Raw genomic sequence first — 27,789 nt, 5'->3', positions numbered from 1 at the left:
TGTGTGTGTGTGTGTGTGTTGCTTTCCATGTCGATTCTGAACAACGGCGCACTGAAAACATGTTGAAAGAATGAAGACACAAGGATGTATAAACAATGAAGTGAAGTAGAAGCTGCTTAGGGTAGCCAACTTTTTTGCGGTAGCTCGAGCTTTTATGGCAAAGGCTTGCAAAGTGAACCAGCAGGTGTGCAAAGTTTATATTGATTGACAAGATACATACTGAAACTCTGGGCACTGGCCACGTGAAACCAAATATACGCTCCAACTTTCACTTGCGTTAATAATACTTCCCCCTTACATATTCAGCTCCAACTTCACCAAACTAGATATCACTTTACGTTGCTTCACTTTATTTTAACTTGCCGGGTAGTGCCTTCTCCTAACTTAGCATATCATGTAGCCACAATCAAATAAACAAAGGAAAATGGTTTGCGGGGGGAGATCAGAATAGCTGAAGAACACGTGGGAACAGGAGGCTTCAGGAACGTGTGTAGAGCAATGCTTTTTCTTTATCCTGAATGGAGTTAAGCTACGAGTTGAGACTTCATCACAGAAAGAAGCATGTGCTGAAATTACTTCAGTTCCTCGAGGAGTGACTGTAGGCTCAGTCTTGTTGTCCATGTAGACTCTGGAAGTCGAGACTGAAAGCAGTAAACATAAAATTCCATGACTCGCCGATGCTGTGTATCTGAAATTTCTTTTTGGTTTGCATGTGTATCCAAAATCCCCAATACCGAGAAGATCATAATGACATAGTTGTTCGTAATGTATGACTGAGTCTTGTTTTCCATGTGGATTCTAAAGGGCTGTATAAAGCTGCTCTTTTAACATGATTTCAGTATGCCGTCCTGTCAGAGCAGAAATTTCAGCTTTCTAAGTTTGTTGATAACTCGCGGCTGTTTAAACAACGGAGTGGAAGTAGAAATCACTTAGTGTAGCCAACTCTTTCGTGTTAGCTCGAGCTTTCAAGGCAAAGTGGCCGGTGCATACGACTTATGTTGATTAATGACATACCTCTTGTAACGTGTGAGCATTGACCACATGGAAACAAATCCATGCTACACACACTTTCACTTGCGTTAATAATTCTTCGCTCTTATACAGCTGCAACTTCACTAGAGTAGACACCATGTTAAGTCATTTCATTTTATTTTGACTTATCATTAGCTTAGTATAGTACATGATGCAGGGAAAAATTATATGAGAGAAGAACTAAAGAGTTCAAAACACATGTGACAACAAAAGGCATGAGGAACATGGCCGGGCATGCCTAGCATTAGTGTTGTTTCTGACGTTGAATGAACTTGATCAAGAAGTTGTGTCTTCATTCCATTGAGGAGATGCTGATTTTCTTTTTTGAAAAGCCTATGGGCATGCCACGGTTCATGGGGCACCCCACCAGGGCGCTCAAATGGCTTGTGCATGAGCAGGTAGATCATGTGTCTGGTGGTCTCTTCAACACGCAGAAGGAGTAGGCAGAGCGTTCGATGATGTGACAATGGTGAAGGAGGGGTTCATAAGGAAGGCGATGTTAGTGGTAGAGCCAAAGCAAGAACCTGTATTGGTAGGACATGTAGGACATCTAGATGGTGGGAGTGAAATCATTTTTTTCAAGAACATGCAGGAGTGATGCATGTCTTTTCAATTAAGGAGAAGAGGAAGATCCCAGTACAAAGCTGTTTACAGGGTCATATCCGCTGACAAGGCCCATTGCCCACTCTCTACCCTAGCATGAGTCCACATGCAGAGGGCAGCCAACTGAAGGTGGTATGCCCCACGCACCGTGAAAAAAACACGGGAGCCAGAGAGCCTCTGTAGGTCGGTGACAAGGGGACGCAACATGGTCTCATGCAACTTGGTCGTTATGCAAAGCAGCCCTTCAGCAGCCATGACCAAGAGATGCGATTGAAAGGTGTGTATGTGGGTGGAGGGGGCTCAAAGAAGACCACCGCGACAGAGGCGTTGGGCCCGAGGGTGTGTGAGAAAAGCGCGGGGAAACACACGACGATGGTGTTATCCTCACCACCCAGCTGGCGATCCATCCATAAAGTCGTGTTCTTCTCGTCCCCGACGAGAACAAAGGAGCAACACCGAAAATTGAGGAGGATGATCGGTACGCTCTTCCAGATGAGTTGTGCCTGGTCTAGGGCGACACGGATGGGCATGAAATTGCACTTGTCAAAGTTAAGGGCGAGCCTCATCTCCATGGAAAAAAGAGTCTAACACACTTTTGACTCGGTGAACCTGGTGCACGTCCGTGCGTAGGATGATGGACATGTCGTCGGCGTACAACATGATGGGGCACAACAAGGTGCTTAGCCTCCTTCATAACCACCACGAGGACCTTCCATAACCCGTTGAAGGAAATTGTTAAGAAGTTGATGCATGTATATGTCCTTCATTAACTGTTGGAGTATAATGTCCGACCCTCTTCTCAGATCGGTCTTTTGGTTGCATTGGCTAGATCATGCACTTCTACATGGTATCAGAGCCAAGAGGTCTTGAGTTCAAGACCCGGCTGGCGCAATTATATTGCAGCCCACTTTCGGTCCACGTTTAGGCCTGAGGGAGCCACACGTGAGAGGGAGTGTTGACGTATAATGTGCTGCCTAGTCTCTTCCATCAGATCGGTCTGATGGGTGAACTAGTTAGGTGCATAAACTTACAACCAAGAGGTTCAGGGCGATACCATGTTAGAAGGGATAGATGGAGACGATGGAATAGTTCATTGTACTACTTGAGCCTCGTGGGCATATATATAGGAGTACACGGTCGTCTTGGAGTACAAGGCAAGGTGGAATAAATCCTATGCTATCCTATGTTTGCATAATAACAATGATACTCAACAGTAACTAATTAGGTAGGCATGGATGATCGTGATAAAACACAGAGAAATCGAACTTGTGTTGTGACAAATCAAAATGCTTGAACATAGATAAGATGAAACTACCAAAGACACCGGTTTCCTTTTAAATATATTTGTCTGTGGAAGTGGTTCATTTTATTTGTAAAGGCAGTACTCAGGATTGGTCGTGGTAGGATCGTCCAAACTGCTATGCATCCCACTAGCTAATAAGAAACCAAAAAGCTGCAACCACGGAGTGTCAAACCCTCGTGGGCTCACGTACGCCATACCTCATAACACTACCACCTAAGCCATTCTTAGATTATCAAATATGTGACGTTGGAATGAACAAATCAGTGATAGGATTAGAGAAGTACATTTAGGATCCAATACACAAGAATGTAAGGCATCAATCAGTGGTGGAGCTAGAAATTTTGTTTAGCCTGAGCAAACTTTAGCCTAACTGTCTAACTTGGAAATCACAATCGGATGTTCAGATAGAGAACATGTAAAATAGCCTTAAACTTCCGAACCACAAATCTGCACTAATATAGAGTGAAAATACAATTGTAATTTTGAAGTGAACTGGTGTGACCGTACTTCTGTTTCCGGTTGCATATCATTCACATTTTGATTGCCGATTCAGGACTGAAAATCTTTTCATGGGGCACTCAGATAGATACGTTGTGCTAGCTGCTCTCGACATAATGCGATGCTCGAATGTCCTCATGAAAAGGGAAGGACTTGTGGGATATCTTGAGCATGTTTGGGACTGCTCTGCTCCTTAAAATTCAGCTCCGCTCCAGAAAACACAAGCCAAACGGGGTAGCTCCACAATATGCTGCTCCACAAAAAAACTAGAATCTGGGGCACAACTCCCAGTTTTTTATGAAGCTCTTCAGGGGGTGCTCCAATAAACTCTAGAAGCTGAAGGTGGGTGGAAATTACCCACCACTGCCACCAGTAAGTGGATACCCCTTCGTTTCTCCCCCCTCGACCAATCAAATAGATCCTTTCCACCAAATTTCTCATTCTTGAAGCTGGAGCTAGATGAAAGCCAAACATTCTCTTTGGTAGTGCTACAACTTCTGAATGAAACTGCTCCAAAGTGAATTTAGTGGAGCAAAAATGATTTTGGTGAAGCGGAGCAGTCCCAAACAGATCGATAAAACACTTATGTTTCCTCCATCCTTCAGGCAGTGAGTTTGGTTTGTGCAATTGTTTAAAATAGATTCTTTACCCTTTATCATCTCTTATAACAACTCCGGTTGCACATGCATTGGTATCATGATTAATGCAGCATGAAGATTCGGTTTCAACATACCTCGCAAAGGCCGACTACTATTTCTTCGTGGGCAGAAAGTCCAAAATTTCCTTTTTCTAGTACCCCTTATTCTTTTCTCATGTCGGACCTTCTATCCATAACGAATTTCTAGGACTGGTAAATCGATGTGGGAATAGATAAAACGGGTTGTGAGCGCTTGTTCTATTATTAACCAAAAACATCAGCTTCTCCAAAATTTAAACTTAACAATCAGCTATTAAGAACAAAATCTCTAAATCATAGACTAGGCTTCCCCACGTACAAACTTCAAATTTAAGTCCCAAGTCTATTACTCGGATTTTTGCCCAAAAAAAATTCTATTACTCGGATGGCCAAATCAGTTTACAAATTTACCTAATCACAAGGGAGAGGATTAGTGGAGGTTGCATGCCATTCCTGCCAGGATCCAGTCGCTAACTTCCCCGTTGGCAGCAACACGCCCAGCCGCCCAGCCTAGCGCCGCTACCAGTCGCCGGTCGGTCTTCGGGCTAGGCAGTCATTGAACATATAAAGGATGAAGCATTCCGGCTATCTAGCGGCCGTGGCCACGTCTCCTTTTATTCTTCTGTAAACAGTTCGCGCGCACGCTAGCCTACCGAGAGCCTCCTCTCATCCCCAATCCCCGCCTCCTCTCGTCCTCCCCAATCTGCCGCCTCCTCTTCTCCTCCTCCCGAATCCGCCGCCTCCTCTCCTCCTCCCCAATCTGCCGCCTCCTCTTCTCCTCCTCCTTCCCAATCCGTTGCCTCATCTTCTCCTCCCCAATCCGTTAGCCCTCACCACCATGAAGCCACATGGGGGAGGGGACTGCGCCGCCGCTGGAAGAAAATAGGAAGAGGAGGTGGCGCGGGGGAGACCAGCGGCGACGGCGCATCGACGTAGGAAGAGGAGGTGGCGCGGAGGAGACCAGCGGCGACGGCGCATCGACGTGCATCGACGTGCGCGACAAGGAGGCGAGCCAGAGCGCGGGCTGGTGTCAGCGCTGCGTCGCCTGGGAGCCACCGTGGAGCAGGTGCTCTTCTCCTCCCCAATCCGTGAGCCGTCACCACCAAGAAGCAACGGGGGGACTGCGCCGCCGCTTACCTCCACCCGCCTCAGTTTGTTTTTCTCTCCTCCCCTGCTGCTACCTCCTCGTTGCTCTCAAATGAGTCTCTCTGTCTCCTCTTATCATTGCCTTTGTTTGATTGTATTGAAATTGATTCAAAAGAAGATCAGTTCATTTGCTGCCAGTTAGATCGATCTATTCATTGTGGTTGATTTAGTTTTTAGATCTGCCGCCCCTTTCTTTTTTCATTTTTGCGCCACACAACCTATTTCATGATGAGACTCTCATCAATTACCTGTAAGATGCAATCACACCTTCAAATATTTGTGTTTCTGGGTGCTCTGTCGTTGACCATAAAATCATGAAAGTTTGTTAATAACTTAGAAGGATATGCTTCCAGCAATGTGTTTCACGCATATTATGTACTATTAGTGTGTGAACAATATTTTTCACAGGCTATACTTGCAAGTGCATTTGCTCGTAAGGACCATTCGAAGGCCAAGGCCACAGCTTACCGCGTACTGCAGGTATGGTTCCTTTTTTCTATAAATCTTTTTTTGTCACCTTAGTGAAGAACTGTTCATTTGCAGCTCGGATTGATCTTGGGGCTTCTCCTGGGCCTACTTCTTGGAGTTGGCCTCCGTACAGGTTCTAGATTATTTACAGAAGCCCAGGGTGTACTGAATCATATCTACGTGACGACGCCGGTACAGTTACAGTGTGCTGAATCATAAGAGTACTGCAACTCTGAATCTTGAAATGTTAATAGTTACGTTCTCATGATTTTCTTGCAGCTCATGGTACTTGCGGGTATACCCCTAAAAAAATTAGTACTTGAGAGTATGACAATCTTTTCTTATGTTTGATTACCTCAAGGCAATCTCTTGAACTAAACAGAGTTATGTTTCCTATGTACAGTTTGTTGCTCTCACTCAATCAATCAACGCTTTAGGTTTTGTTTTCGACGGTGTCAATTATGGAGCATCAGATTTTGCATATGCTTCTTATTCATTGGCAAGTCCGCTAATTTTCCAGCTTATTTGTGCTCTAGCTTTCCAGCTTTCTCTTCTGACGCATTCCATTGAATTATGTATCCTCAGATACTTGTGGCTGTTGTCAGCATCGCTTGCATTGTCACCCTCGCCAGTTATAGTGGTTTTGTTGGAATCTGGATAGCCTTGTCCATCTACATGTGCATACGCATGTTTGCAGGATTATGGAGGTAGAATGAGGAAGCACTCTCATTTTATTATATTTTGTGAATTTTTATATTTACGACGGAAACCAAACAACAAATACCCTTATTCACTAATGGCTTATTAAAATGGGCTTCTTGGGATGAAATATGCAAATATCAAACGAAGCTGTAATTGGTTATGCCTCATTGCTCATTTTTCCTTTTGTATACCTGGTGTGGCTATATTTTCTATAGTGGTCAAAGTTTAGGTAACCTTGATTTATTTTTTCCAGGATTGGGACTCCTAGCAGGACATGGGCTTTCCTTCGCAGTTGAGCAAGCCGGCAGATATGGAGAAGGAGAATGACCGCTTGGTGGAGCCGGCAGGGAGCAAGCAGGCAGATATGGAGAAGCAGAATTACCCTGACGAGATGCCTTGCGGCGCTTGGTGGAGCAGGCAGGGAGCAAGCAGGCAGATATGGAGAAGGAGAATGACCCTGACGAGATGCCTTGCGGCGTGAGGCAGTAGCACACGCAGCGCCAAGTCGAGCGCACTAGCCTACATCTGTCAAGATCGAGTGGGATGACAGCCAGGCTTCTGCTTGCTAAGGTAGCGACAACGGAATACACTTATAATTATTTTTCTCTGATCGATTAATCATGGAGCAATTAGCTTAGTGTCAAGCTTGCCATACAGGAAACTGTTTCATTCATGTGTGCTACATATCAGCAAACTGACACATCTATTTAGCTTTGTTTGCTTATATTGTTGCAAGACGTGGTAGGATCTTTCTTGCTCTTCTCCTGTCCAATGAAACACATGTGAGCTAAAACATTTTGTGTTCCATGTTTCCTTGGCTGTGTAGGTTTTTTGCTGGTCCGCTCGACGCTGCATCAACAACAATGTTAGATATACTTTAATTGTATTGGGTTATTACTTCTTTGGATATAGTCCATGAACTCCTGTGTTGGTGCATCCACATTGCCTATCTATGTATTTTGGGGCTAGCCTATTATGCCTACAGTGCTTTTTATGGATTTTCCCTTCGGGTCTCATTAGAAAATATATATATACATTTTTCTTTACTTATGTTTGTGCTGGTGGTTGGCTTCCTGGCTGATTGAGTGCTCATATACCATTCGTTGATATCCATGTTTGTAGAGTATGCCAATTTTCTTAATTTCTTATTGATTCTCTATAGTCTGCTTCTCGGGTTAGGGCTTTGAGAAAAAACATGCAGTAGGTAATAGTTGTTCCTTGCTAATGTATAAAGGAAAGCTAGGTACACAGGTAATAAATGTACATATAACAAGAAGGGGATAAAGGAGGAGGAGAAGAAGAAGGTTTTCTGTCGTGGAGGGAAAGGAGAGTTCTGAATGCGCAAACAAGTAGCGACCAGTGAGATGTCATCTACGAATTGGCTAAGGGAGGAGTTGTCTTGTGCTGCAGGGCATGTTCCTTTTCAGGTTCATTAGCTGTTTTATTGTCCACTTATGCATGCAAGTTAATTAGCTATCTAATAAATTTAACATGTAGTTTTAGTGTCTGGTAGGTCTTTTGTTTGCTACTCCCTCCGTTCGGAATTACTTGTCTCAGAAATGGATGTATCTAGAACTAAAATACATCTAGATACATTCATTTCTACGACAAGTAATTCCGAACGGAGGGAGTACCTTATACCTCTATTATTTTTATTCGGTTGCTTGCCAATGCATGCAGATTGATTGGTTGTTTTTGTTACTCATCTATGCATGCAAGTTAATAATTTAATCATCCAGTAGAAACAACCTTATGCTCTCAGGGTCCACTAGGTCTTTTGTTTCCTGCTCTATTTGCAGTCTGAAAAGGAGGTGGATACAAGTTTGGAATCTGACATTGTCCCTATTAGTGCTAATAGATGAAAGGCCGCAAAGAAAGAAATGATTTCATTGACCGGATATCATAGGGAAATCAACAAAGAAGGTAAATCTACACGAAGAAAAAGAATGTTGTTTATTACTTTCTTTTCTCCAACTGATTTCTCTTTCTAAACCATCTTTGGTCAGCACCTAAATATGCACAAAAGAGTACCACTTTAGCCGATGGGCAACACATTATCACTGGTACAAAACTACCTCGGGTACATAGATGAGGTAAGCGAATATTTCCTGTTCTGAAATAAGGTGATTGGAATGTAAGTTATGATCATCTATCTCCATAGGATATACTTCATGTTATGTGTAAAAATTGATTTATTTTAGGTGAGGTACATTCATGGACTGAAATTTTCTTTTGTAGCATTTGTTCCATATGAGAGAAATAACATATTTGATATTGTACTAAAATAATAGTGGAGTTTTCTAAAGAAAAGGCTAGCGGTACTATATTGTTTATAGGTTCTACAAACGATATGCTAATTTTCAATCTTCATGCCTACTGGTTTGTGATGCCAAAAAAAGACAAGAGCCCTATGCAGCAGTTGTGCATCTTGTTTGCACTATCCACATATCCTATTTTGTTGCTACATCTTTGACTATGAGGTGTTATCAATTTATTAGTTCTACGAACAAAAGGAATCTGAAGGTGTGGCTTTTATTTAATCTTGTGGTGCTTCCCACTCCGAGCTTGCAACTGAACCTTGATAATACTTTTGTGGATGGCTAACTAACCTGTAAGTATAAAGCTAAATCTGGTAGTGGTGTTGTCCCCCTCAACAAAAAATGTGTTTAGGTTAGCAATCTTAAACGTCCCTTTTTCGTTTCAATGATGCATAACCATAGTGTCACATGAAGCTTTATCTTTGATCCTTGCCATAATACTGCTTTGTTGAACCATCTCCGAGCGTATGGACCTGGTTCTTTTTCGGTACAATTTTCTCTGTCTTTACATGTTTATTTAATTCATTTACGTTTTCTTTCCAGTTGCAATGTTGGAGGATATATATATCCTCTGCCATTAATGGATGTGTTTGACACTGTGAGATGGCACGGCTCACTGATGAGGCAAGTGGCCGAGGTGAGATCAGGAAGAGACAGCGGCACAAACTTAATTGACAAGCTCACAGGTAAAAAAGTGTGGTTTGAAGTGTTTTCCAATTTCTATGGCTTTCCTTGTTAAATTTCTAAAAAGAAATAAGAAAATCATACTAAATGTTGAGCTTCATCTCATCTACATTTATAGCAATGATAATCTTAAATTTCTTTTTGCGCTGATAGGTTCTCACTCATCAGAAATTTAAAGTATAGCTTCCAACCACCATACGAAGACTGATATGTCACTTTGGTTGGTTGTTTTATTTTCTCTGTTGTAAAATAGGAATGAGATATGTGTATCTATTTCCGATGTGTACCAGTCACTCAGTAAGGTCTAACTTCTTGAATGATTTGCATTATTGGATACATAGATGTATTGACATCTTCTGTTCTTGAAGAACTGTATCTATCTTACATTTGTGTGGAGAACAAAATTGTTGTTGACATTATTAGCAAAAGATCTTTCTCAACGTTACAAGTGCTAGAGCTGCATTGTAAGGCTCCAAGGAAATTTTATTGACAATTTTAGTAGCTTCATTTTCAAGTTTCTGCATGACATCTCATACAATTCATGCACTCTACACATTTTGGAAATTCATGAATACCGATTTTCCTCCGTTTGGTTCTTTTCCAAGGTTTCTTCGCCGTTTCAATAATGTCCGGCAACAAGGGGTATTACGAGTTTGATCTGTAGTTTCATCAGGACGTTGACCAACAAAGCAAGCATCTGCTTGTTGACCCTATATTTTACTTATTTTGAAGGATTATACTATCCTGTTGTTGTCCGTGCTGGTTACCATGTCATACCTTTCTTTGCAATATCCATGTTTAGCTTTATTTAACATGGCTAGGAGTTGCTTGTTGTATAATCAATGCTTAAGTTGACGATAAGGTGATGTTTTGCCTTGGCCTTTTGTTCTAATCATTTGTTGTTATTATCACAAATCATTTCATCATTTTTTGGCTTCATTCTTTCCTTCCTCCTCGCGGCAGGTAGAAGACCCGGGCAACGGGCAGGTAGAAGACCCGGGCAACGGTTAATGGACAAGCACTATATACACAATGCATCTCTGCAAATATAACTTACTTTATAATTTGAATATTTTATTTTAAGCTATCATGTAATGGAATATAAGTATCCATTAACTTGGTTCTAAATCAGTCTAATATGCATGGTTTGAATGCTCGGCTTGCTCTCCCTTTTTGCGTGATATGAATATTTTCTATTAAGCTATCATGTAATGTTATGCAAGTATTTATTATGTTGGTTTAAATCAATCTCATATGCATGATTTTAATATTTGGCTCGCTCTTGCTTTTTATGCCGTCACACAAGACAAAGGACAAGCATATGCTTTCGCCTTCAAATGCACTTTCAAGGGATTGTGTCTGATCGTCTACTCAATATAAGCACGTTGCAAGAGCCCCTTATATAACTTAGCATTAGTATAGATGCCTACCAAGACTTCTATGTTTATCATTCTTTTGGATGTTATGTAATCCCTAAGACCGTCCTATGCATTTAACTGTCAGTTATTTGTCCTGTGCATTTAACTGTCGGTTATTTGCTGCTTAGATTACTTTGTGGTATGCTTTTGAAACAGCCATGATGAAAGAAATATATGCTTTCATTTTGTTTTTACATATTTTAATACACACTCTACAAATACTTGGCTTGCACTCGGCCTTTGCGCCATTGGCGCAACGGGTCATCTAGTGGGGTGAACAGCCGAAAAGGTTGGGAGTTCGAGCAATCTACCTATCAAATAATATTTTTTTAGACAATCAGCGAAACTTTATTAAGACGTCACCATGGTTACAGGGACGAAAGAGAGGTCTTCGGGGTAGCCTAACCAAACATGGCGTCCGAGCCCCCGCCCCAAAGCATATCTTGCTAGATTGTGAGCTTCGAAGTTCGAGCTCCTAAACTCATGAACAAAATTACATGAAACAAAAGACTTAGCATACTCTCTAATCTCTTGCACGATTGCTCCATATTCTGCTTCATTATTTCTCTTGATGTCATCTATTACCACCGAACAGTCCGAGGCCACCTGTAAAGCAGATATATTCCAATCTTCCGCGAGTGCCAGCGCTTCTCTCACCGCTAGCGCCTCCAGCGTGGTAGGGTTGATTATACCCCTGAAGACAATCACCGATGCCCCCTGGAAAATGCCTTCCCTGTCTCTGCAAACTGCGCCCACTGCTCCTATTCCCCTCTGTGATGCCACCGCCGCATCGACGTTGAGCTTCATTGTGTTCTCTGATGGCTGAATCCACTGTTTCAGTCGGGGCTGTCTCGATTGAATGTGATGCAGGTTTGGTTTCTTAGTGATTTGAAGGTCGGTCTAATAAGACTGGATAAACAGGTGAGTCGACATGGGACTTTGGAAGATGTCTTCGTATACCGCTTTTCTCCTTGCCCCCCACACTGCCCAAAGAGTGATTGCCATTTGAATTAGCTGTTCGTATGACAGCGACTCCATCATCTTGAAAAGCCAATCTTTAGCGTTGTCACTCTTGCACTGGATCATTTTTTCCAACATATCCTCGTCCGCCAAGGCCCATACACTTCTGGCCATAGAACAGTTTAATAGTGCGTGTCTCCAAGAGTTTGTACCCCCACATAATTTGCATGCACCAGATGTAGCCATATTTCGGCGCTGAAGAAGTTCCGCCATGGGTGTGGAGCATCTCGCAAAACGCCATAAGAACATCTTGATTTTGGATGGAACCTCAATCTTCCAGAGTTTCGTCCATTCATTTGCCTGTTGCTCCTCTGTTTACGAGCCCTCCACCTCATCTAACCAGTTTTCTCTCATGATCTTTGTATGCAAAACCATTCTATACGCCGACTTGACTGAAAACGCCCCCCACGTCTTCGCACTCCATGCCCAAAAGTCATCAACAGATCTTGTGCATAGCGGGATGGAAAGAATTACCTCAGCATCTATTGGTAAGAACACCTGGCGGATAACATCCTCATTCCACGATGCTGTTGCTGTATTGATTAGCTCAGAAACCATCTGAGGAGGGTTTAACACCAGAGAGGTAATCGGCCGGAGCATGCCTTTGCGAGGGAGCCAATTATGTCTCCATATCTCTGTTGAAGTGCCATTGCCAATTCTCCTTATTATGCCCTGCCGCATGACATCTCGTCCATCCAAAACTGCGCGCCAAATCTGTGAGGGCCGGCTTCCCAATTCGGCCTCCAGAATCGATCCATCTGGGTAGTATGCAGCCTTTAAGATACGTGCACTTAATGATGTTGGTTCGCTCAGCAACCTCCAGGCCTGTCTTGCTAGTAAGGCAAGATTAAAAATTTCCATATCCCGGAACCCAAGCCCCCCAAGGTATTTTGGTCTCACCATAATATCCCATGCGACCCAATTGGGCTTGCGTTTCCCTGCCTTGCTCCCCCACCAGAACTGACGGATTATGGACGTGATGTTCTCACAAAGACCCCGGGGTAATCTGAAACACGCCATGGAAAAAACAGGCAAAGCTTGGGCAACTGCTTTAATCAAGACCTCTTTGCCAGCCGAAGATAATAGTTTCTCCATCCACCCCTTAACTTTCTCCCAAACTCGATCCTTAAGATATTTAAACGTGCCCATCTTGGACTCCCCCACATCCGTAGGCATACCCAAGTATCTGTCACTCAGGGACTCATTATGCACATGAAGAATGTTTTTGATTTGTTGCCTCATCTGTTGCGGACACCCTCTACTAAAGAAGATTGATGATTTGTCTTGATTTACTCGTTGACCAGAAGCATTGCAGTAAATATCCTATAGGTTTGATACCGCTGTAGCCCCCTCTGCACTTGCCCTGAATAGAAGCAGGCTATCGTCAGCAAAGAGAAGGTGGTTCACAGCCGGGGCTGTCGGCGCCACCTTGATCCCACTGAGCACTGACGATTGAGAACTGAGTTTTAAAAGGCACGAAAGGCCCTCTGCCGCTATCAGAAACAAGTATGGGGAAATCAGATCTCCCTGTCGAATACCACATGTTGGTTTAAACGATTCCAGCTTCTCTCCATTAAACAGGACTGAAAAGGATACGGAGCTGATCATCCTCATGATAACATCCACCCATCTTTGATCAAAACCCAACTTGGCCATAATTGCCTGAAGATAAGCCCACTCCACTTTATCATAAGCCTTCATCATGTCCAGTTTTAACGCACAATAACTATTTGATTTGGCCTTACTTCTCTTCATAAAGTGCAAACATTCATATGCGCATATGATATTATCTGTTATAAGTCGTCCTGGGACAAAGATGAACAGGCGTTCCTCGCTTGGGGCTTTCTAGGCCAAGGTCCATCGCTAGTTCTCACGAAGCCCACTACTGAGAGAAGCCCAAAACAATTTTGCCCGGTAAACCACGACGTACTGGCGGATTTGCCAAGTTAAAACAGGACGTCGTACAACATCGCCAACGCATCGAGCCCGGGCAAGTGCCCAGGGTCGCTGGGCGCTGGCGCCGCCCCTGGCATCAATAGTGGTGGTATGGAGAGTGACCTCTTTTGAGATGTCTAGGACGAAACAGAGCTCTCAACTCGATGCAAAGCATTGCTACTACGTGCCCTAAAGTAATTAACTACATCTGTCGTTCCTTGAGTTGGGATATCCAATTCTGAGCTCAGGCTCAGATGATCCTGAAATCTCCCCCACTCATTCGCATGTGGATCAGCACCCTGTAATGTATTCCAGTTTGTATTCAGGTAGTATTGTTTCCGATCACAGCGCGTGCGCTGGCGCATTTATTACGACGGCAAACGTCAACCCGTACGCGGAACAGCGGTAGTGGACACGGCCCAGTCATTTTTCTGTATGAGGCTGAGCCGTCCCGAGGTCGCCAGCTAGTTCATGAGGAGTATATGTTCACTCGTTCCCCACAACGAAACCTACACAATCTCATCCCCTGTTTCTCAAAACACGCGCGTGCGCGCGCGCGCACACACACACACACAATCTCGTCCTCACACCCCACTGCCGTCCTCAACGCCCCTCCTAATCCCGCAGTTAACAGTGTCCGCGTCCGCATGGTTTGACTAGCAGTCAGCACGCTAGTTTGCAAACTAGCTACATACGATTTCATTGTCCATGTGCAAACTAGCTTGAACATACATCAATGCTAGCTTTGTATCAGTTTCACATTCAGATTTCAGTCCTGAACAATGTTAAAACTACATTAAGACTTGCAGCAACGAGCAAATCTTCGGTCCATTTGATACAGTGTTAGATTCAGTTTATCAAATGCAGCAACGAGCAGTTTTAAAACTAACATAATTTCAGTGAGCATACATCACTGCTAGCTTAAACATCAGATTCAGGTTTCAGATTTCACATCCTGAACATGTGCTTGAACACCAGATTTCATAGTTCTGAACATACATTCAGATTCTCCTGAACTTTGCGATGAACGACAAGTCAATGGCAGCCCCTTATTTATGATGAATTTGATTCTCCTGAACATCAAATTTTAGTGCTGAACTTTTCCAAGTCAATGGCAGCTGCTCTGAAGAACTGTCCTGAATATTAGAACAAAGTTTCAGGAATTTACTTTGTAGCTTATATCAAGCTTTTTCATGCCGATCATTTGTTCCAATAACATACATGCAGCTAGCAAACATGCGGACATGCACGTGTACTGAACTGGGACATGCAGCTAGCGAGCACTGATGAAAATAAGCTATTGTATAGATTGATACTACTCCCTCCGTTCACTTCTATAAGACGTCCTAGACATTTAGGACAGCACTTAAAACAGTTTAATTTCAGCTGCCTAAAACGACTTACAAAAGTGAACAGAGGGAGTAATAATCTTCAGCAATTGAGATTAATGGTTATATAAAAATTAAGAGTGGCATGTACTAGTACTAAAAATGAAGGATATTCGGTTTGGTCCTTTCACTAAAACAAGCAGGTAGCATGGGGACTTCAGTATCTATTAACTTCAATTCTCTGGAGATGCCACTTACTCTTTGTTGCTAAGTAGGTCTTGACTAGACACAGTTTTCCTATCTCTGGGCTGCCACAAAAATGACCCTTTGCTGAAATGAGAATACTAAAAATAAATCATTACACATACTGACATGCAGTACCAAAATGCTTCAGGTGGCATTATACATACTGTCCATGTGCATAAGAGTAAGAAAATGTCAGGTAGTGTTACTTGTTAGGGCCACAAGCATGTTTCTTGAGTATGAAAATGAGCTTACCGCTGGCAAGTCCAATATTAGCAGCGCATCATCATCATCTCCTGCACCCACCTTCTGCTGTGACAAACCAGTGATGGCTTTTTCTTCATTGTAACAGTTGCTGTTTCAGGGATATTGTGTGAGCGGGTAAAGGGATTTGACAGTTTCCAAATATCAGGTACCTATATAGTACCTTGCAGTAGAAGCACTTGACTAGGTTCAGAATTCACAATTTTCTTACAACATGGAGCATTCCCTGGTGGCATTTGCTGCTTATAAACTACAGAGAATACTGAAAATAAATCATGCTAAGTATCAGACCTATAACCACCTCCTTTCTCGCCTGATCCTTGTCCTCCTCATCCTCCCACGCCGGATTCCTATTCTCTTCCTCCGTTGGCGTCTTGTGCTTGTCCACCGCAGCACCGGACATCTTGCTCGACTGGCAGCAACGAGCAGCGAGTAGTGGTGGCACCGGCGGAGACAGAAAGACGACGCATGTGAGGACAAGCGGGATGCCAGGACTGCGACGAGCGGGGAGCAGGGGCATACTTGCGAATTGACTGCTCTAAAGCACTCATCCGATATGGACACGGCGTTCTGTCCGGTGGCGCACTCCCAAGATGTAACCTGAATTTACAAACAAGAACAAAATATGTAACTAACCATCGATAGGAAACAGACCCAAACGAGTGCTGCTGCGGATAACTTTTCCTACTGATCTCAACCATACATCACATGAACTAGCAATTTCATCTTTTCTGTTCGGCAAATCACACATACCACTAACATCTCAGCAAGCATAGCACAAGAAAATCGCACCATTTGCTAGAAAGATAGTAACAGTTAGACAGGACAGGATTCAGGTTGTACCTTTTGGTCCATCCCGGCGCCTCTGGATTTACCCTGTGGGTGGACTGCGCAGACCTCGTCGGAGAGCCCGGCCGTCGACACCGATTTTCACCCTGCGTCCTCCCAGGGCTAGCGCAACCAACGTGCTGCCTGCACCCGGAGCCAGCATTCGAATCCGCCGGCGTAGCAGGGGTGACATCACGTCGCGGGAGCACCGCAAGAGGCACCGGATCTGGATGTTCCAGGCTGTCCGCGAACTCCGCTCGCACCGGAAACCTGCAACCCACGGCCATGGCGGGCACCGACGGCTCTGTCACGGGGGCACATGCAAGGGTAGATCTCCAAAGCGGGCAGGGTTGACTTACTGGTCGACCGCATCCAGAAGGATTTAAGCCCAGCATCTTGCATCGCCGGCCGCCGGAGGAACCGCAGCCTCCCGCAGCCTTGGGGAAGGGCAGCCGTCCGTGCCGGCGGCAGGCTTCCAGAACGGCTCAGGTTCGCTCCGACGTAATTGTTTCACGGCTCAGCCCAAAAGGTAGACGGCCTGGTACACGGACGTTGGTCCACCCTATAGCTGGCCAAACGGGCCGGGATAGTTGGGCCGGCCCGGTAGCACGGCTGGCACGGCACGGCACGTGTTAAACGGGTCAGGCCCGGCACGCGGCACGCCATGGGCCGTGCCTGTGCCTGAAGGGCGAGCACGCGGGCCGGCACGGCACGGCCCGATTAACTTTTTTATATTTTTTTTATGTATCCTAATATGGGCCAACAGGTAAAAATAGGCTAAAAAACGCCCAGTGCGTAAAATAGGAGGTAGATTAGTGGACCTGGCATGCCGGTGGGCTGGCCCGATTAGCATACGGGCCGTGCCTGGGCTGCAGGCTGCAGCACGCGGGCTGGCACGGCAGGGCCCGTATAATAATCGTGCCTAGGCGGGCCGGGCCATGCCAGGCACGATTAGGATGGGCCGTGCCGTGCCGGGCCGGGCCGGCCCGTTGGCCAGCTATAGTCCACCCATACGTTTTGGGCCCGCACGGCTGCACTGTTCGCTCCCGTATAAGCGGCGTATCCCTTTTTTCGCTGTCTCGGTGCAGACGCGACAGACCGTTTTTTGCGAATCCCCATACATGAGCCAACGCTAGCGATTTCAGGAGTAGCTGAGCTCGAGCAGAGTTGCCTTATTTTATCTTGTTAGTTATTTCAATATATCGTGTTAAACTAGTGGTAGCATCCCATGTCTATGGGCCAAGCTAATCTCCTCTCCGGTACCTATTAGTCTTTTGAGATTGGCGCCAGTCAACTTCTTCCTTAGATTAGGGTTTCAATATGAACCAGGGTGGGGGTTCATATAACTTACATCAACGATGTACCAATTGTAACACACGCAGATTCACGACATGAAAATAAATAAAAACTCTGTTGACCTTCCATGAACAGAGTTTCTCTTATACATAATCGTTCCATTTTCTTATGTAGACATCAAGTACCGCGACCGGAAAGTATTTGAAAGCATCACTGTCCCTACTATGACAGTTACAAAAACGATGTACCAATTGTAACTCACGCAGATTCACAACATGAAAATAAATAAAAACTCTGTTGACCTTCCATGAACAGAGTTTCTCTTATATTTTCTTTTTGGAAAAGGGAAGATTCCCCGGCCTCTGCATCAGAAAGATGCATACAACCATCTTATTAACCATATAAAATAGTGCCAACATGGTTTCAAAGGTCTTCAAAAGTAATAAAAAAAAGCACAAAAAGCTCACACAGAGCCAAAAAGGGCTAGAAACACCAACTAGCCAAGAAAAGACGCCACAACCGTCCGGCAAAAACTAGATAGGGATACTAAATGCCTATCCTATTACATGACCGCCATCCAAACCGGTTGAAGATATCCCGAGCTACCATCTCCCAGCGGAAAGACCCAGTAATCAAATGCTCTCTGGCCTCCGTCTGGGTGAGTAGCGTCCACGAACGGATCAGTGCCGTAGTTCGGAATATGACCTGCAAAAAATGTATACATGATATTCTGTTAAAAACCAAATCATTTCTGCAAGTCCAGATAGTCCACAGCAAAGCATAAACTCCAACCCGAATATGTCTCGCTAAGTCAGGCTCAATCCCATTAAGCCATGTCCCAAATAACGCATTAACAAAATTCAGTGGATTGATATTAAAAGCAATGTGGACCGTCTGCCAAAGTACCTTGGCCAACGGGCAATCAAAAAAGAGGTGTTTGATAATCTCATCCCGATCGCAGAAACTACACTTAGTAGGTCCTGTCCAATTACGCTTTATCAAGTTGTCCTTAGTTAAAATAACTTGTTTATGGACAAACCACATAAACACTTTTATTTTCAAAAGAACTTTGACATCCCAAACATGCTTGGACGTAGGAATGGAGTTCGAATTAATAACATCACTATACATTGATTTAACCGTGAATACTCCAGACTTAGTCAATTTCCAGCGTAATTCATCGGGTTGTTGTGAAAGTTGGACTTCCATCAGTCTCCTAACTAGACGGAGCCATTCTTCCCAACGATTGCCCGCTAGCGTTCGTTGGAACTGAATATTAAGGGGGGTAGATTGAAAGACCGATGCGACGAACACCGCACGTCGTTGAACAATGCGGTACAAAGACGGGTATTGGATGGCCAAGGGTGTCTCGCCGAGCCGAGTATCCTCCCAGAAACGTGTACTCATGTCGTTTCCAAAAACAAACTTCGTCCTATTAAACAAGGCCTGTTTGACTTTCATCAGGCCTTTCCAGAAGGGCGAATCGGTCGGCCTGACTGTAACCTGGGACAAAGTTTTTGTCTGGAGGTACTTGCTGCGAAGGATTTGAGCCCACATAGCATCATTCTCCGATGAGAGCTTCCATAGCCACTTGCTAAGAAGGCATTTATTCTTAACTTCTAGATTCTCAATACCTAGACACCCTTGGTCTTTCGGTCTACAGATGATATCCCATTTAGCAAGCCGATATTTTTTTTTAAGCTCATCACCCTGCCAAAAGAAACGCGATCGATAGAAGTCCAGTCTCTTCCTAACACCAACTGGGACCTCAAAGAACGATAGGAGAAACATTGGCATACTCGTGAGCACCGAATTAATCAGGATTAATCGGCCTCCGTATGACATGAGCTTACCCTTCCAGCAACTCATTTTCTTCTCAAATCGGTCCTCGATGCACTTCCATTCTCTGTTTGTCAGCCTACGATGGTGGATTGGAATCCCCAACTAAGAGAAGGGTAACTCTCCCAACTCACACCCAAACAATTGGCTATAAGCATCCTGTTCATCTTTGGCCCTACCAAAATAGAACAACTCACTCTTATGAAAGTTAATCTTTAACCCGGTCAATTGTTCAAATAGGCATAACACAAGCTTCATATTTCTCGCCTTGGCCAAGTCATGCTCCATAAAGATGATTGTATCATCAGCGTACTGAAGGATGGATACACCTCCATCAATAAGATGAGGTACCAATCCACCTACTTGACTATTTTCCTTAGCCCTTCCTATCAAAATTGCTAACATATCCACCACAATGTTAAACAAGATAGGGGACATCGGATCTCCTTGTCTTAGGCCTTTATGTGTCTGGAAGTAATGACCTATGTCATCATTAACTTTAATTTCCAACTACCTTTTTGCGTAAATGATTCAACCCGTCGGCGCCAGGCTTCATCAAAACCTTTCATACGCAATGACTGTTGGAGGAATGGCCATTTGACCTTATCATACGCTTTCTCGAAATCCACCTTAAAAAGTACTCCATCTAATTTTTTGGAATGGATTTCATGGAGTGTTTCATGCAGGACGACCACCCCTTCAAGGATATTTCTGTCCGGCATGAAAGCAGTTTGGGACTGTTGCACCACAGAATACGCAATCTGTGTGAGTCTGTTAGTCCCGACCTTGGTGAAAATTTTGAAACTAACATTGAGGAGACAGATCGGCCTGAATTTCTCAATTCTCACCGCATCCGTCTTCTTGGGAAGCAGTGTGATAGTCCCAAAATTCAAGTGAAATAATTGAAGCTATCCAGAGAACAGATCATGGAACATAGGTAGTAAATCCCCCTTAATAATGTGCCAGCACTTTTTATAGAACTCTGCCGGGAATCCATCCGGTCCGGGAGCCTTATTGTTTTTCATCTGTGCAATAGCATCAAACACCTCCTTCTCCGAGAATGGGGCAACCAGAATATCATTATAGGCAGCCGATAGCAGAGGTACATCCTCAGTCCTGGACTCATCGAGGGACACACAGTTATCCTCCGGAGGTCCAAATAACTGCTTATAATAGTCAGTAATATATGTTTTTAGGTTATCCTGACCTAAAATAGTGCCCTCGCCTTGCTCAAGCTGAAAGATACGCTTCTTTCTGTGCTTGCCATTAGCAATCAAATGGAAGAACTGAGTATTCGCGTCCCCTTGGACCACTTTGCGGACTTTAGCACGCAAAGCCCACTTCAATTCTTCTTCGCGGAGCAGTTCTTTCAACCTCTTCTCCGCCTCATTTTTAACCTGAAGCTCAGCTGGCGATAAAATAGTGGATTCGGCCTGTATGTCCAGGGCCTGTATAAGAGTAAGGAGTCTATCCTTTTCAATCTTATACACACCACTGAGGTGCTTAGCCCAACCTCGTAAGAAACTTCTCAAATGCCTAATCTTATTCTGCCAACGCTCTATCGTAGTCTTGCCTCCTACACCTCTATCCCATTCCCTGGCAATTAAGTCAAAGAACCCCTCACGTTCAAACCATGACATCTCGAAGGAGAAGGTGTTCTTGTTACCCACGTGGTTCGGCTCCCCTGAGTCCACGAACAATGGGGTGTGATCAGATATTCCCCTCGAAAGAGCTTGCACCGTAACCAGAGGGAACTTTTGTTCCCACTCCACGCTCGCAAGAACTCGATCAAGTTTTTCATAGGTTGGGTTTGGCAGAGCATTAGCCCAGGTGAACTTTCTACCAGAAAGCTCTATCTCTCTCAGATCCAAGCTTTCAATAATGGTGTTGAACATAAACGACCATCTGCCGTCAAAGTTATCATTGTTCTTCTCCTCTCTCCTCCTGATGATATTGAAATCACCTCCAACTAAAATTGGAAGCTGTTCTGACCCACAGATTCGAACAAGGTCCGCCATAAACTCCGCTTTAAGCTCGGGCTGTGCGGCACCATAAACCGCCACCAAAGCCCAGTTAAAACCATCTATCCTAGACCTGACTCGAAACTTCACCGTGAAGTCGCCCATCATTACACTTCGGACTTCAAGCGAATCGCATCTCACACCTAGTAAGATACCACCCGATCTTCCTCGCGGAGGGAGGCAATGCCAATCGAAATCAATACCACCCACAAGAGAAGAGAGAAACTGGGGCGCAAAGTTATCTCTACCCGTCTCCGATAGAGCAACAAAATCTAACCTCTGCTCTAAAGCTGCCTCAGCTAGGAATCTTCTTTTAGCCAAGTCCTTCAGACCTCTGCTATTCCAAAAAATTCCTCCCATAATTCATCATGGAATTTTTTAGTGGTTCGAATCCTAACACTCCTACGAACTGCGGAATCGGGATAGATCTTCCGTTTCCACTTACGCTTAGGTTTACTAAGCTCTGTCCCCCGGTCCTCATAACCGGGTTCACAAATATTACTAGCATCATTCTCTAGGGGTACATCATCTTCCTCAGAGTCATGATTGGGGGGTGCTAGATCCGCACACAGATTATCGAGCACTCTAACCCCTAACGCATCAATCTCATCATCATTCATTGGTTTAACTGCTGCAAGATTACGAATAGTCTCTAAGGCACGTTCCGCCTCCAAATCTAATAGATCATTCACCGAATTGGTAATCTCACTATCCGTAGCACCTAGTGAAACTCCTAATTGGTTTGCATTATTTATAATGTCCTCATTAGAAAAATGCAATAAGGAATTAGATAAGTTGACGGACATACCGGAAGATAAAGCAGCCTCCTGAAGCTTGGTCGCCCTCATAGCGCACCGCTGCTGCATATCATCCACCTCAGGGATGTCGAGGATGCGAGCACTCATCCGTCTCCCCTCGGAGATAGGGTCCGGGATCCCGCCAAACGCGACAACCTCCTCCCTAGTAAAACCTGGCACTGAATCCCTCAAAGGGTCTGCCGAGGTTACCAGAGAAGGCGTCTGCGGGCTCTCGATCCCCTCAGACGGGTGCCCCACACCAGGGACCCCGACCAAGGGTAGGAGCGAAGAGGGGATGACGGGGGCCGCTTGCCCGCACCCTCCTCCCACGCCAGCCGCCGGCTCAGACGGATGAGCCATCGGCGAGGGAGAGGCGGTCCTCTTGACCGTCGGGGAAGAGGGAGGAGACAGGGCCACCTGCCCCAGCACCCCCCCCCAACACAGCTGCTGCCGCGGTGGATACCGCCACTATCGGAGTAGCAGGAGCCGAGGCCGCCTGCCTCGGGCTCCCTCTCCCAGCACCGGCCAACCCCCTCGGGGCCGGCGTCACCGATGTCACCGGGATCGGGATGGGGATGGGAGAAGACGAGGCCACCTGCCCCGAACCCCCTCCCCCACGACCCATCTCGCTCGCAGTCGCCGACACCGGAGTCGCGTCCACGTGAGGTGCCAGGACAAGAGAAGCACCCTCCGGCCTCCTCTTTGTAGCGCCAACCAAAGTCCTTGCCGGCCGTCCAGCAAACAATCCAGCATCCCCCTCGAACTCCAACGGAGGGAGCGTGTGCTCAAGATAATCATCAGAATCTACCCGGTCACTCCATAGTCTGGGAGGTGTCAAGGCTGGCTCAAAAGACCCAAAACATAGTCATGGGCACTGCTGGTGAAACTGCGGGCTCAACCCCGGTCCCATCCCCAGGCGACTGAGTAGCTAGGTGAGAACCGTTAGACCCCTCTCGCGTAGGCTCATCTGACGGTGCCCTCTTGGCCCCCGCATTGCCAACACTGTCGTGCATGTCTACATCGTTTCCATTAACCGCATCAGCAGATAAATCAGTGTCCTCAAACTCGATCTCTAGTGGGAACACCTCTCCCCTATAGGTCCAGTTGACCTTATCAGGCACGAACTCAATATCCAGAACACTCACTAAAAGCCAGGCCACCCCATGGGCACGTGTGAAAGCCATATCCATTTTTTCTGTCTTCCCAACCATGATGCCCATAGTGGCCACCACTCGAGCATCCTGCAGAGGCTTAGAAGGAGCCGCTATAAACCGCAACCAGACCTGCATAAGCGGCTTTCCCTTAGGCTCAACCTGCTTCCACTCGTGGAACTCCAAGATACACTTAGTACCGGGGACTCTACACAAGTCAAAGCTCAACAATCTCTGCAAATCATCCACCGATGGGAAATCAACCTTGAAAACCCTGTCCTCGATAAGCACCAATTTCCATCTAAAATCCCCAGGAGCCAGCTCCTGAAGCCTCCTCACAATCTGTGCCTCAGTCACCTCGCTCTGGGTTGCTTTCACAATCCCGGTAGTCAAGCTCAGGGTATCTTCCGGGACCTCTCTCGCCGCCGGGGACTCGAAAAACATGAGCTCAGCACAATAGACTCCATAAATATTCAGCATCGGAGGCAGGTCACGCAACAACGGGCACTCCCCTGAGTCATGTGCAGGCTTGCCGCACGACTCACACAGCTGGGCCACACACTCAGCAATGAAGTGGCCCTTCTCACCACAACGGTAACAAATCATCCTCTCCTTCTTGCGTGCATATTTGGACGCCCTCTCGGCATCAGACCTGTCGGTAGCCTCATCCACCGTCCCAGCCTCAGGAACCTCAACACTGGCCAAGGCGTTCACCACCTCCATCGCCTGGGAAGGAAGCTCAGTGGAAGTATGGTCAGACTCCACTGTAGACGCCGCAGGATCAACTGCCCTGGGCGGGGGCGGTCGGCGAAATCTCCCACGGCCCCCACCCCGACCACCACGATGGCCACGAAAGCCTCCTCTCTGACCGTGATCCGGGCCGGAGGCCCCCTCGACAAAACCACCTGCCGGGTCGAGAAACAGTCTCTCAGCAGACCCGTCGCTTTGCCAGGCATATCCACGACCTCCTCCCGTGGAAGAGGATCCTCGGTGTTGTCCGTCACCATACGCATCATACCCATCATCCCCCCACTGGCCTCGGGGCGGATCGTTCGGCTCTCTGTTGTTTGTCTGAGTCAGACCGGACCGGTTTTGCGCCGGCCTCGCAATGTAATGGGGCGGAGGAGCCGCACGAGGTTGATTGCCCGAGGGCGCCGGCAAGCCCCCAACAGGCCGAGGCCCTCCACCGCGGCTAGCCGGAGCCACATCGGTCGCGCCCGGCGCAACCGGCCGGAGCCCTCCGCGACCCGCAGCTGGCAGAGCAGGGGGCGCCGCGCCCGGCGTCGGGGGCCTCATGCCACCTCGACCAGCGGCCGGCTAGAAGGGCACTTGCCCCGTAGGCCGCACGCCCAAGGGGCCAGCACCTCGCCCCGGGTTGCCCTGAGGAACGCCCCCGCCCGCCGGCGGCCTCTGGCCAGACGACGTCGGGACTCCACGTCCAGCGGCCGCCGCCGGTGGCGGAGCTGTCCCGCCCCGTCCTACATGACCTGACGCGGCCTTCTTGGCTGGCGGCGGCGCCGCCCCGCGGCCGGCCATGTCAAGCAGCGGGCAAATCCTCCTAGCCCGACGTAGACCACAGGCAGGAAAACCTCTCGTGCCGTGTGTACGAACCCTAGGGCGAAGAGGCAGCCTCATACCCATCTTTCTCCGGCCCAACATCTCGCGGACCCGGTCCACTCCGAACCGGCCCAACTCCACCTAGCAGCTGATTCAATCGTTGACCAACCAAGTTCTGGTGATTCCGTACAGCGCGAAACAATTAAAGATAGAAACGTAGACGCACTATTAGTTTCGGATTATACTGTAGTGTTTAGATTTTCCGTTTATTTGAAAACATGTGCACATATTACAAATGAAGTTCGTCATGCAAAAAAGGTTCGCGTATTAAAAATATAGTTCACCAAATCGAAAAAGTTCATTTATTCAAAAAAAAGTTCACAAATTCAAAAGAGTTCATTGATTTTCAAAAAATTGTTCATCAAACAATGAAAGTAGTTCATCGATTTGAATAAAAAGTTCATCAAATTTGAAGAAAGTTCATCTAAATTGAAAAAAGTTCGTCGATTTTGGAAAAAAAATCATCAATTTTGAAAAAAGTTCATCAAATTTTATTAAAAGTTCATCGATATTGAGACAAAGTTCAACAAAAGAAAAAGTTCATCAAATTTGAAAAATAAGTTCATCGATTTTGAAAAAAAGGTTCATCAATTTGAAAAAAGTTCACGAGTTTAGAAAAAAACCAGTTCATGGATTTTGAAAACAAGTTCATCTATTCGAAGAAACAATTACAAATTTGAAAAAAGAAAGAAGAAAAGGACAGAGAAAAAAGAAGAAAAAAGGAAAAAGGAAAAAAGAGAATGGAAGAAATAGATCTGAGAAAAGTTCATCAATTCTCAAAAAGTTCATCGGATTTGGAAAAATTTCATCGGATTTAAAAAAAGTTCATCGAATTGAAAATAGTTCATTGGATTTGACAAAAAATATTCATCGAATTGAAAAAAGTTCATAGGATTTAGAAAAGTTCATCGATTTTTAAAATAAGTTCATCAAAATGTTAAAAAGTTCATTCATTTTGAAAAGATAGTTAATCAAGATTGAAAAAAGGTTCATTGAAATTGAAAAAAATATCATTAAACTTTAAAAAAATTTATTGAAATTAAAAAAAGTTCATCAATTTAAAGAAAAAGTTCACGAATTAGAAAAAAATATCTCTATTTCGAAACAGTTCACGCATTTAAGAAAAAAGGAAACAGGAAACAAAAAAAAGAAAGGGGAAAAAACATGGATTACATAGTTGGCATTTCATGTATTATAAGAAGGATGAAAGGAGGTTTGCTTTCGCGAGTGGTTTAGGTGGCGTAGTGGTTAGTGGAGGGATCTAGCAACAGAGAGATCGCTAGTTCGATTCCTGTCTACGCACACATTCCCTCCCTTGCCCTCCCTTTTTGAGTATCAAACAGGTAGTTGGGCCGAGCCCATCTAACTCCGCTGCAGGGATTGCCGAGATCGTGGTCATCGCCGCTGCTGTCACGGGCGCCGCCGTTGCCGGCATACCGGCGCGCCGCCTCGCGTTCTTCTTGTTCTTGTGCTGTCACGGGCGCCACCGTTGCCGGCATACCGGCGCGCCGCCTCGCGTTCTTCTTGTTCTTGACAGTGATCCAGGACTCCGGTCTAATCAAATCGAATAACGTGAGATTCGGAAGACTCACCTTAGGTATGGGTCCTTTCCACGGTCTGAGCGCCGACGCCGCCGTCTTCCGATGAACTACGCGTCAGATCATCTCATTCTTCTCGCCCGCGTGAAGACCAATACGCCGGATCATCCGATGGCAGAATCCGATCAATCGTCGTAGCCACATCATCCTCGCTATAACCTGAATGAAAAAAAAAATCACATATGGGATCGGAGGGCGTCGGAGACGGCGGCGACTCCGTCGGAGAATTCTCCCCATCGTCGTCCGTGTCATCTTTGTCGGATTCGGCGAGAGCCCAGAAGCGCCCGCCGGCGATCCCCCCGATGGACGGCGCCGTCTCGCACGCTGGGACGGATGCCCGCCCAGTCGCCCGGGTCGCCCTCATTTCCCCGAAGTTGAGTTTCTCTTATATATAGTTCTTTTATATATAAACGTTCCATTTTCTTAAGTAGACATCAAGTACCGCGACCGGAAAGTATTTGGAAGCATCATTGTCCTACAATGATAGTTACAAAAACAATGTATAGAATGAATCGCTAGGCACTAGTTTCTTCATATTTTTATGGAGCCAAAAACAAAAAAAAAATCATGTCAGAAGTGGGGTTTGAACCCACGCCCTCGTAAGAGGACCAGAACTTGAGTCTGGCGCCTTAGACCACTCGGCCATCCTGACTTACTGGTATATTTAGAAGTATTACTGTTATTTACTGAAATCGTTTTTTCGTTTGGAAGCTTTCGGGTTGTCCCTAGCCAGAGCAAGTTCTATCACTACCGTGGCCATAATCACTTGAAAATTATGTTATTATTTTTCTCTCGTCAACAGGAAAGAAGATATTTGTAAAGTTAACTGAAGCATTGGATTCTCAGGCAGAGGTGTCAAAATCCTTGAGCGAGACCTGACATCATACAACTACGTTGCACGGATACTTGGATACGTATCGGATACGCGATACGGGAATACGCCCGATACGTCAATTTTCTAAAAACATGGATACGGGGATACGTTTATATATAGATGTTACATA

General features: G+C 45.6%; 2 protein-coding genes and 1 non-coding gene across 14 annotated transcripts; 1 reads left to right on the top strand and 2 right to left on the bottom strand.

Annotated features, from left to right (window-relative positions):
- Positions 1-4,719: 4,719 nt before the first annotated feature.
- LOC119274360 (protein DETOXIFICATION 42-like) lies at positions 4,720-10,582 on the top strand. 7 transcript variants are annotated; one of them, XM_037555045.1, is made up of 12 exons: positions 4,720-5,263; positions 5,667-5,738; positions 5,802-5,918; positions 6,006-6,011; positions 6,130-6,225; positions 6,312-6,433; positions 6,682-6,998; positions 7,255-7,293; positions 7,680-8,351; positions 8,435-8,521; positions 9,290-9,432; positions 10,394-10,582. In XM_037555045.1, exons 1-7 carry the CDS (start codon positions 4,961-4,963, stop codon positions 6,722-6,724), a joined length of 759 nt encoding a protein of 252 aa, XP_037410942.1. In that variant the 5' UTR covers positions 4,720-4,960; the 3' UTR covers positions 6,725-6,998; positions 7,255-7,293; positions 7,680-8,351; positions 8,435-8,521; positions 9,290-9,432; positions 10,394-10,582. The 7 variants fall into 7 exon arrangements, with proteins under 7 accessions (XP_037410942.1, XP_037410939.1, XP_037410941.1 ...); XM_037555042.1 differs by having other exon boundaries at positions 7,255-7,855; positions 8,287-8,351; XM_037555044.1 differs by having other exon boundaries at positions 7,255-7,855; positions 8,278-8,351.
- A 4,041-nt stretch (positions 10,583-14,623) lies between these two features.
- Positions 14,624-17,003, bottom strand: LOC119274358. Of its 6 annotated transcripts, XR_005135121.1 has the most exons (6): positions 16,826-16,990; positions 16,482-16,736; positions 15,930-16,238; positions 15,630-15,729; positions 15,390-15,461; positions 14,624-14,939 (listed from the first exon to the last, which is right to left on the bottom strand). XR_005135121.1 is itself a non-coding variant. In XM_037555039.1 (5 exons), the coding sequence occupies exons 2-5, from the start codon at positions 16,491-16,493 to the stop codon at positions 15,647-15,649; spliced, it is 294 nt and encodes a 97-aa protein (XP_037410936.1). In that variant the 5' UTR covers positions 16,494-16,736; positions 16,826-17,003; the 3' UTR covers positions 15,291-15,646. The 6 variants fall into 6 exon arrangements, 5 of the variants coding, with proteins under 5 accessions (XP_037410933.1, XP_037410935.1, XP_037410936.1 ...); XM_037555039.1 differs by lacking the exon at positions 14,624-14,939 and having other exon boundaries at positions 15,291-15,729; positions 15,930-16,050; positions 16,161-16,238; positions 16,826-17,003; XM_037555036.1 differs by lacking the exons at positions 15,930-16,238; positions 16,826-16,990 and having other exon boundaries at positions 15,390-15,475; positions 16,482-16,816.
- A 10,350-nt stretch (positions 17,004-27,353) lies between these two features.
- Positions 27,354-27,437, bottom strand: TRNAL-CAA. Its single transcript has one exon. It is a non-coding gene; the product is annotated as a tRNA-Leu (tRNA).
- Positions 27,438-27,789: the final 352 nt, after the last annotated feature.

This window comes from Triticum dicoccoides, chromosome 3B (assembly GCF_002162155.2).
Source record: "Triticum dicoccoides isolate Atlit2015 ecotype Zavitan chromosome 3B, WEW_v2.0, whole genome shotgun sequence".
Taxonomy (NCBI): domain Eukaryota; kingdom Viridiplantae; phylum Streptophyta; class Magnoliopsida; order Poales; family Poaceae; genus Triticum; species Triticum dicoccoides.
This window is presented reverse-complemented; position numbering and strand designations above follow the sequence as displayed.

What these genes read in the sequence shown, in the direction of transcription:
- LOC119274358 (XM_037555035.1), bottom strand. Translation starts at nt 16,753, where the DNA reads ATGGCCGTGGGTTGCAGGTTTCCGGTGCGAGCGGAGTTCGCGGACAGC. An exon ending in GCGCCGGGATGGACCAAAAG is followed by an intron (nt 16,239 to 16,481) that starts GTACAACCTGAA and finishes TTGTAAATTCAG; the next exon opens with GTTACATCTTGGGAGTGCGC.
- LOC119274360 (XM_037555046.1), top strand. Translation starts at nt 4,961, where the DNA reads ATGGGGGAGGGGACTGCGCCGCCGCTGGAAGAAAATAGGAAGAGGAGG. An exon ending in GCTTACCTCCACCCGCCTCA is followed by an intron (nt 5,264 to 5,666) that starts GTTTGTTTTTCT and finishes TATTTTTCACAG; the next exon opens with GCTATACTTGCAAGTGCATT. An exon ending in CATATGCTTCTTATTCATTG is followed by an intron (nt 6,226 to 6,311) that starts GCAAGTCCGCTA and finishes ATGTATCCTCAG; the next exon opens with ATACTTGTGGCTGTTGTCAG.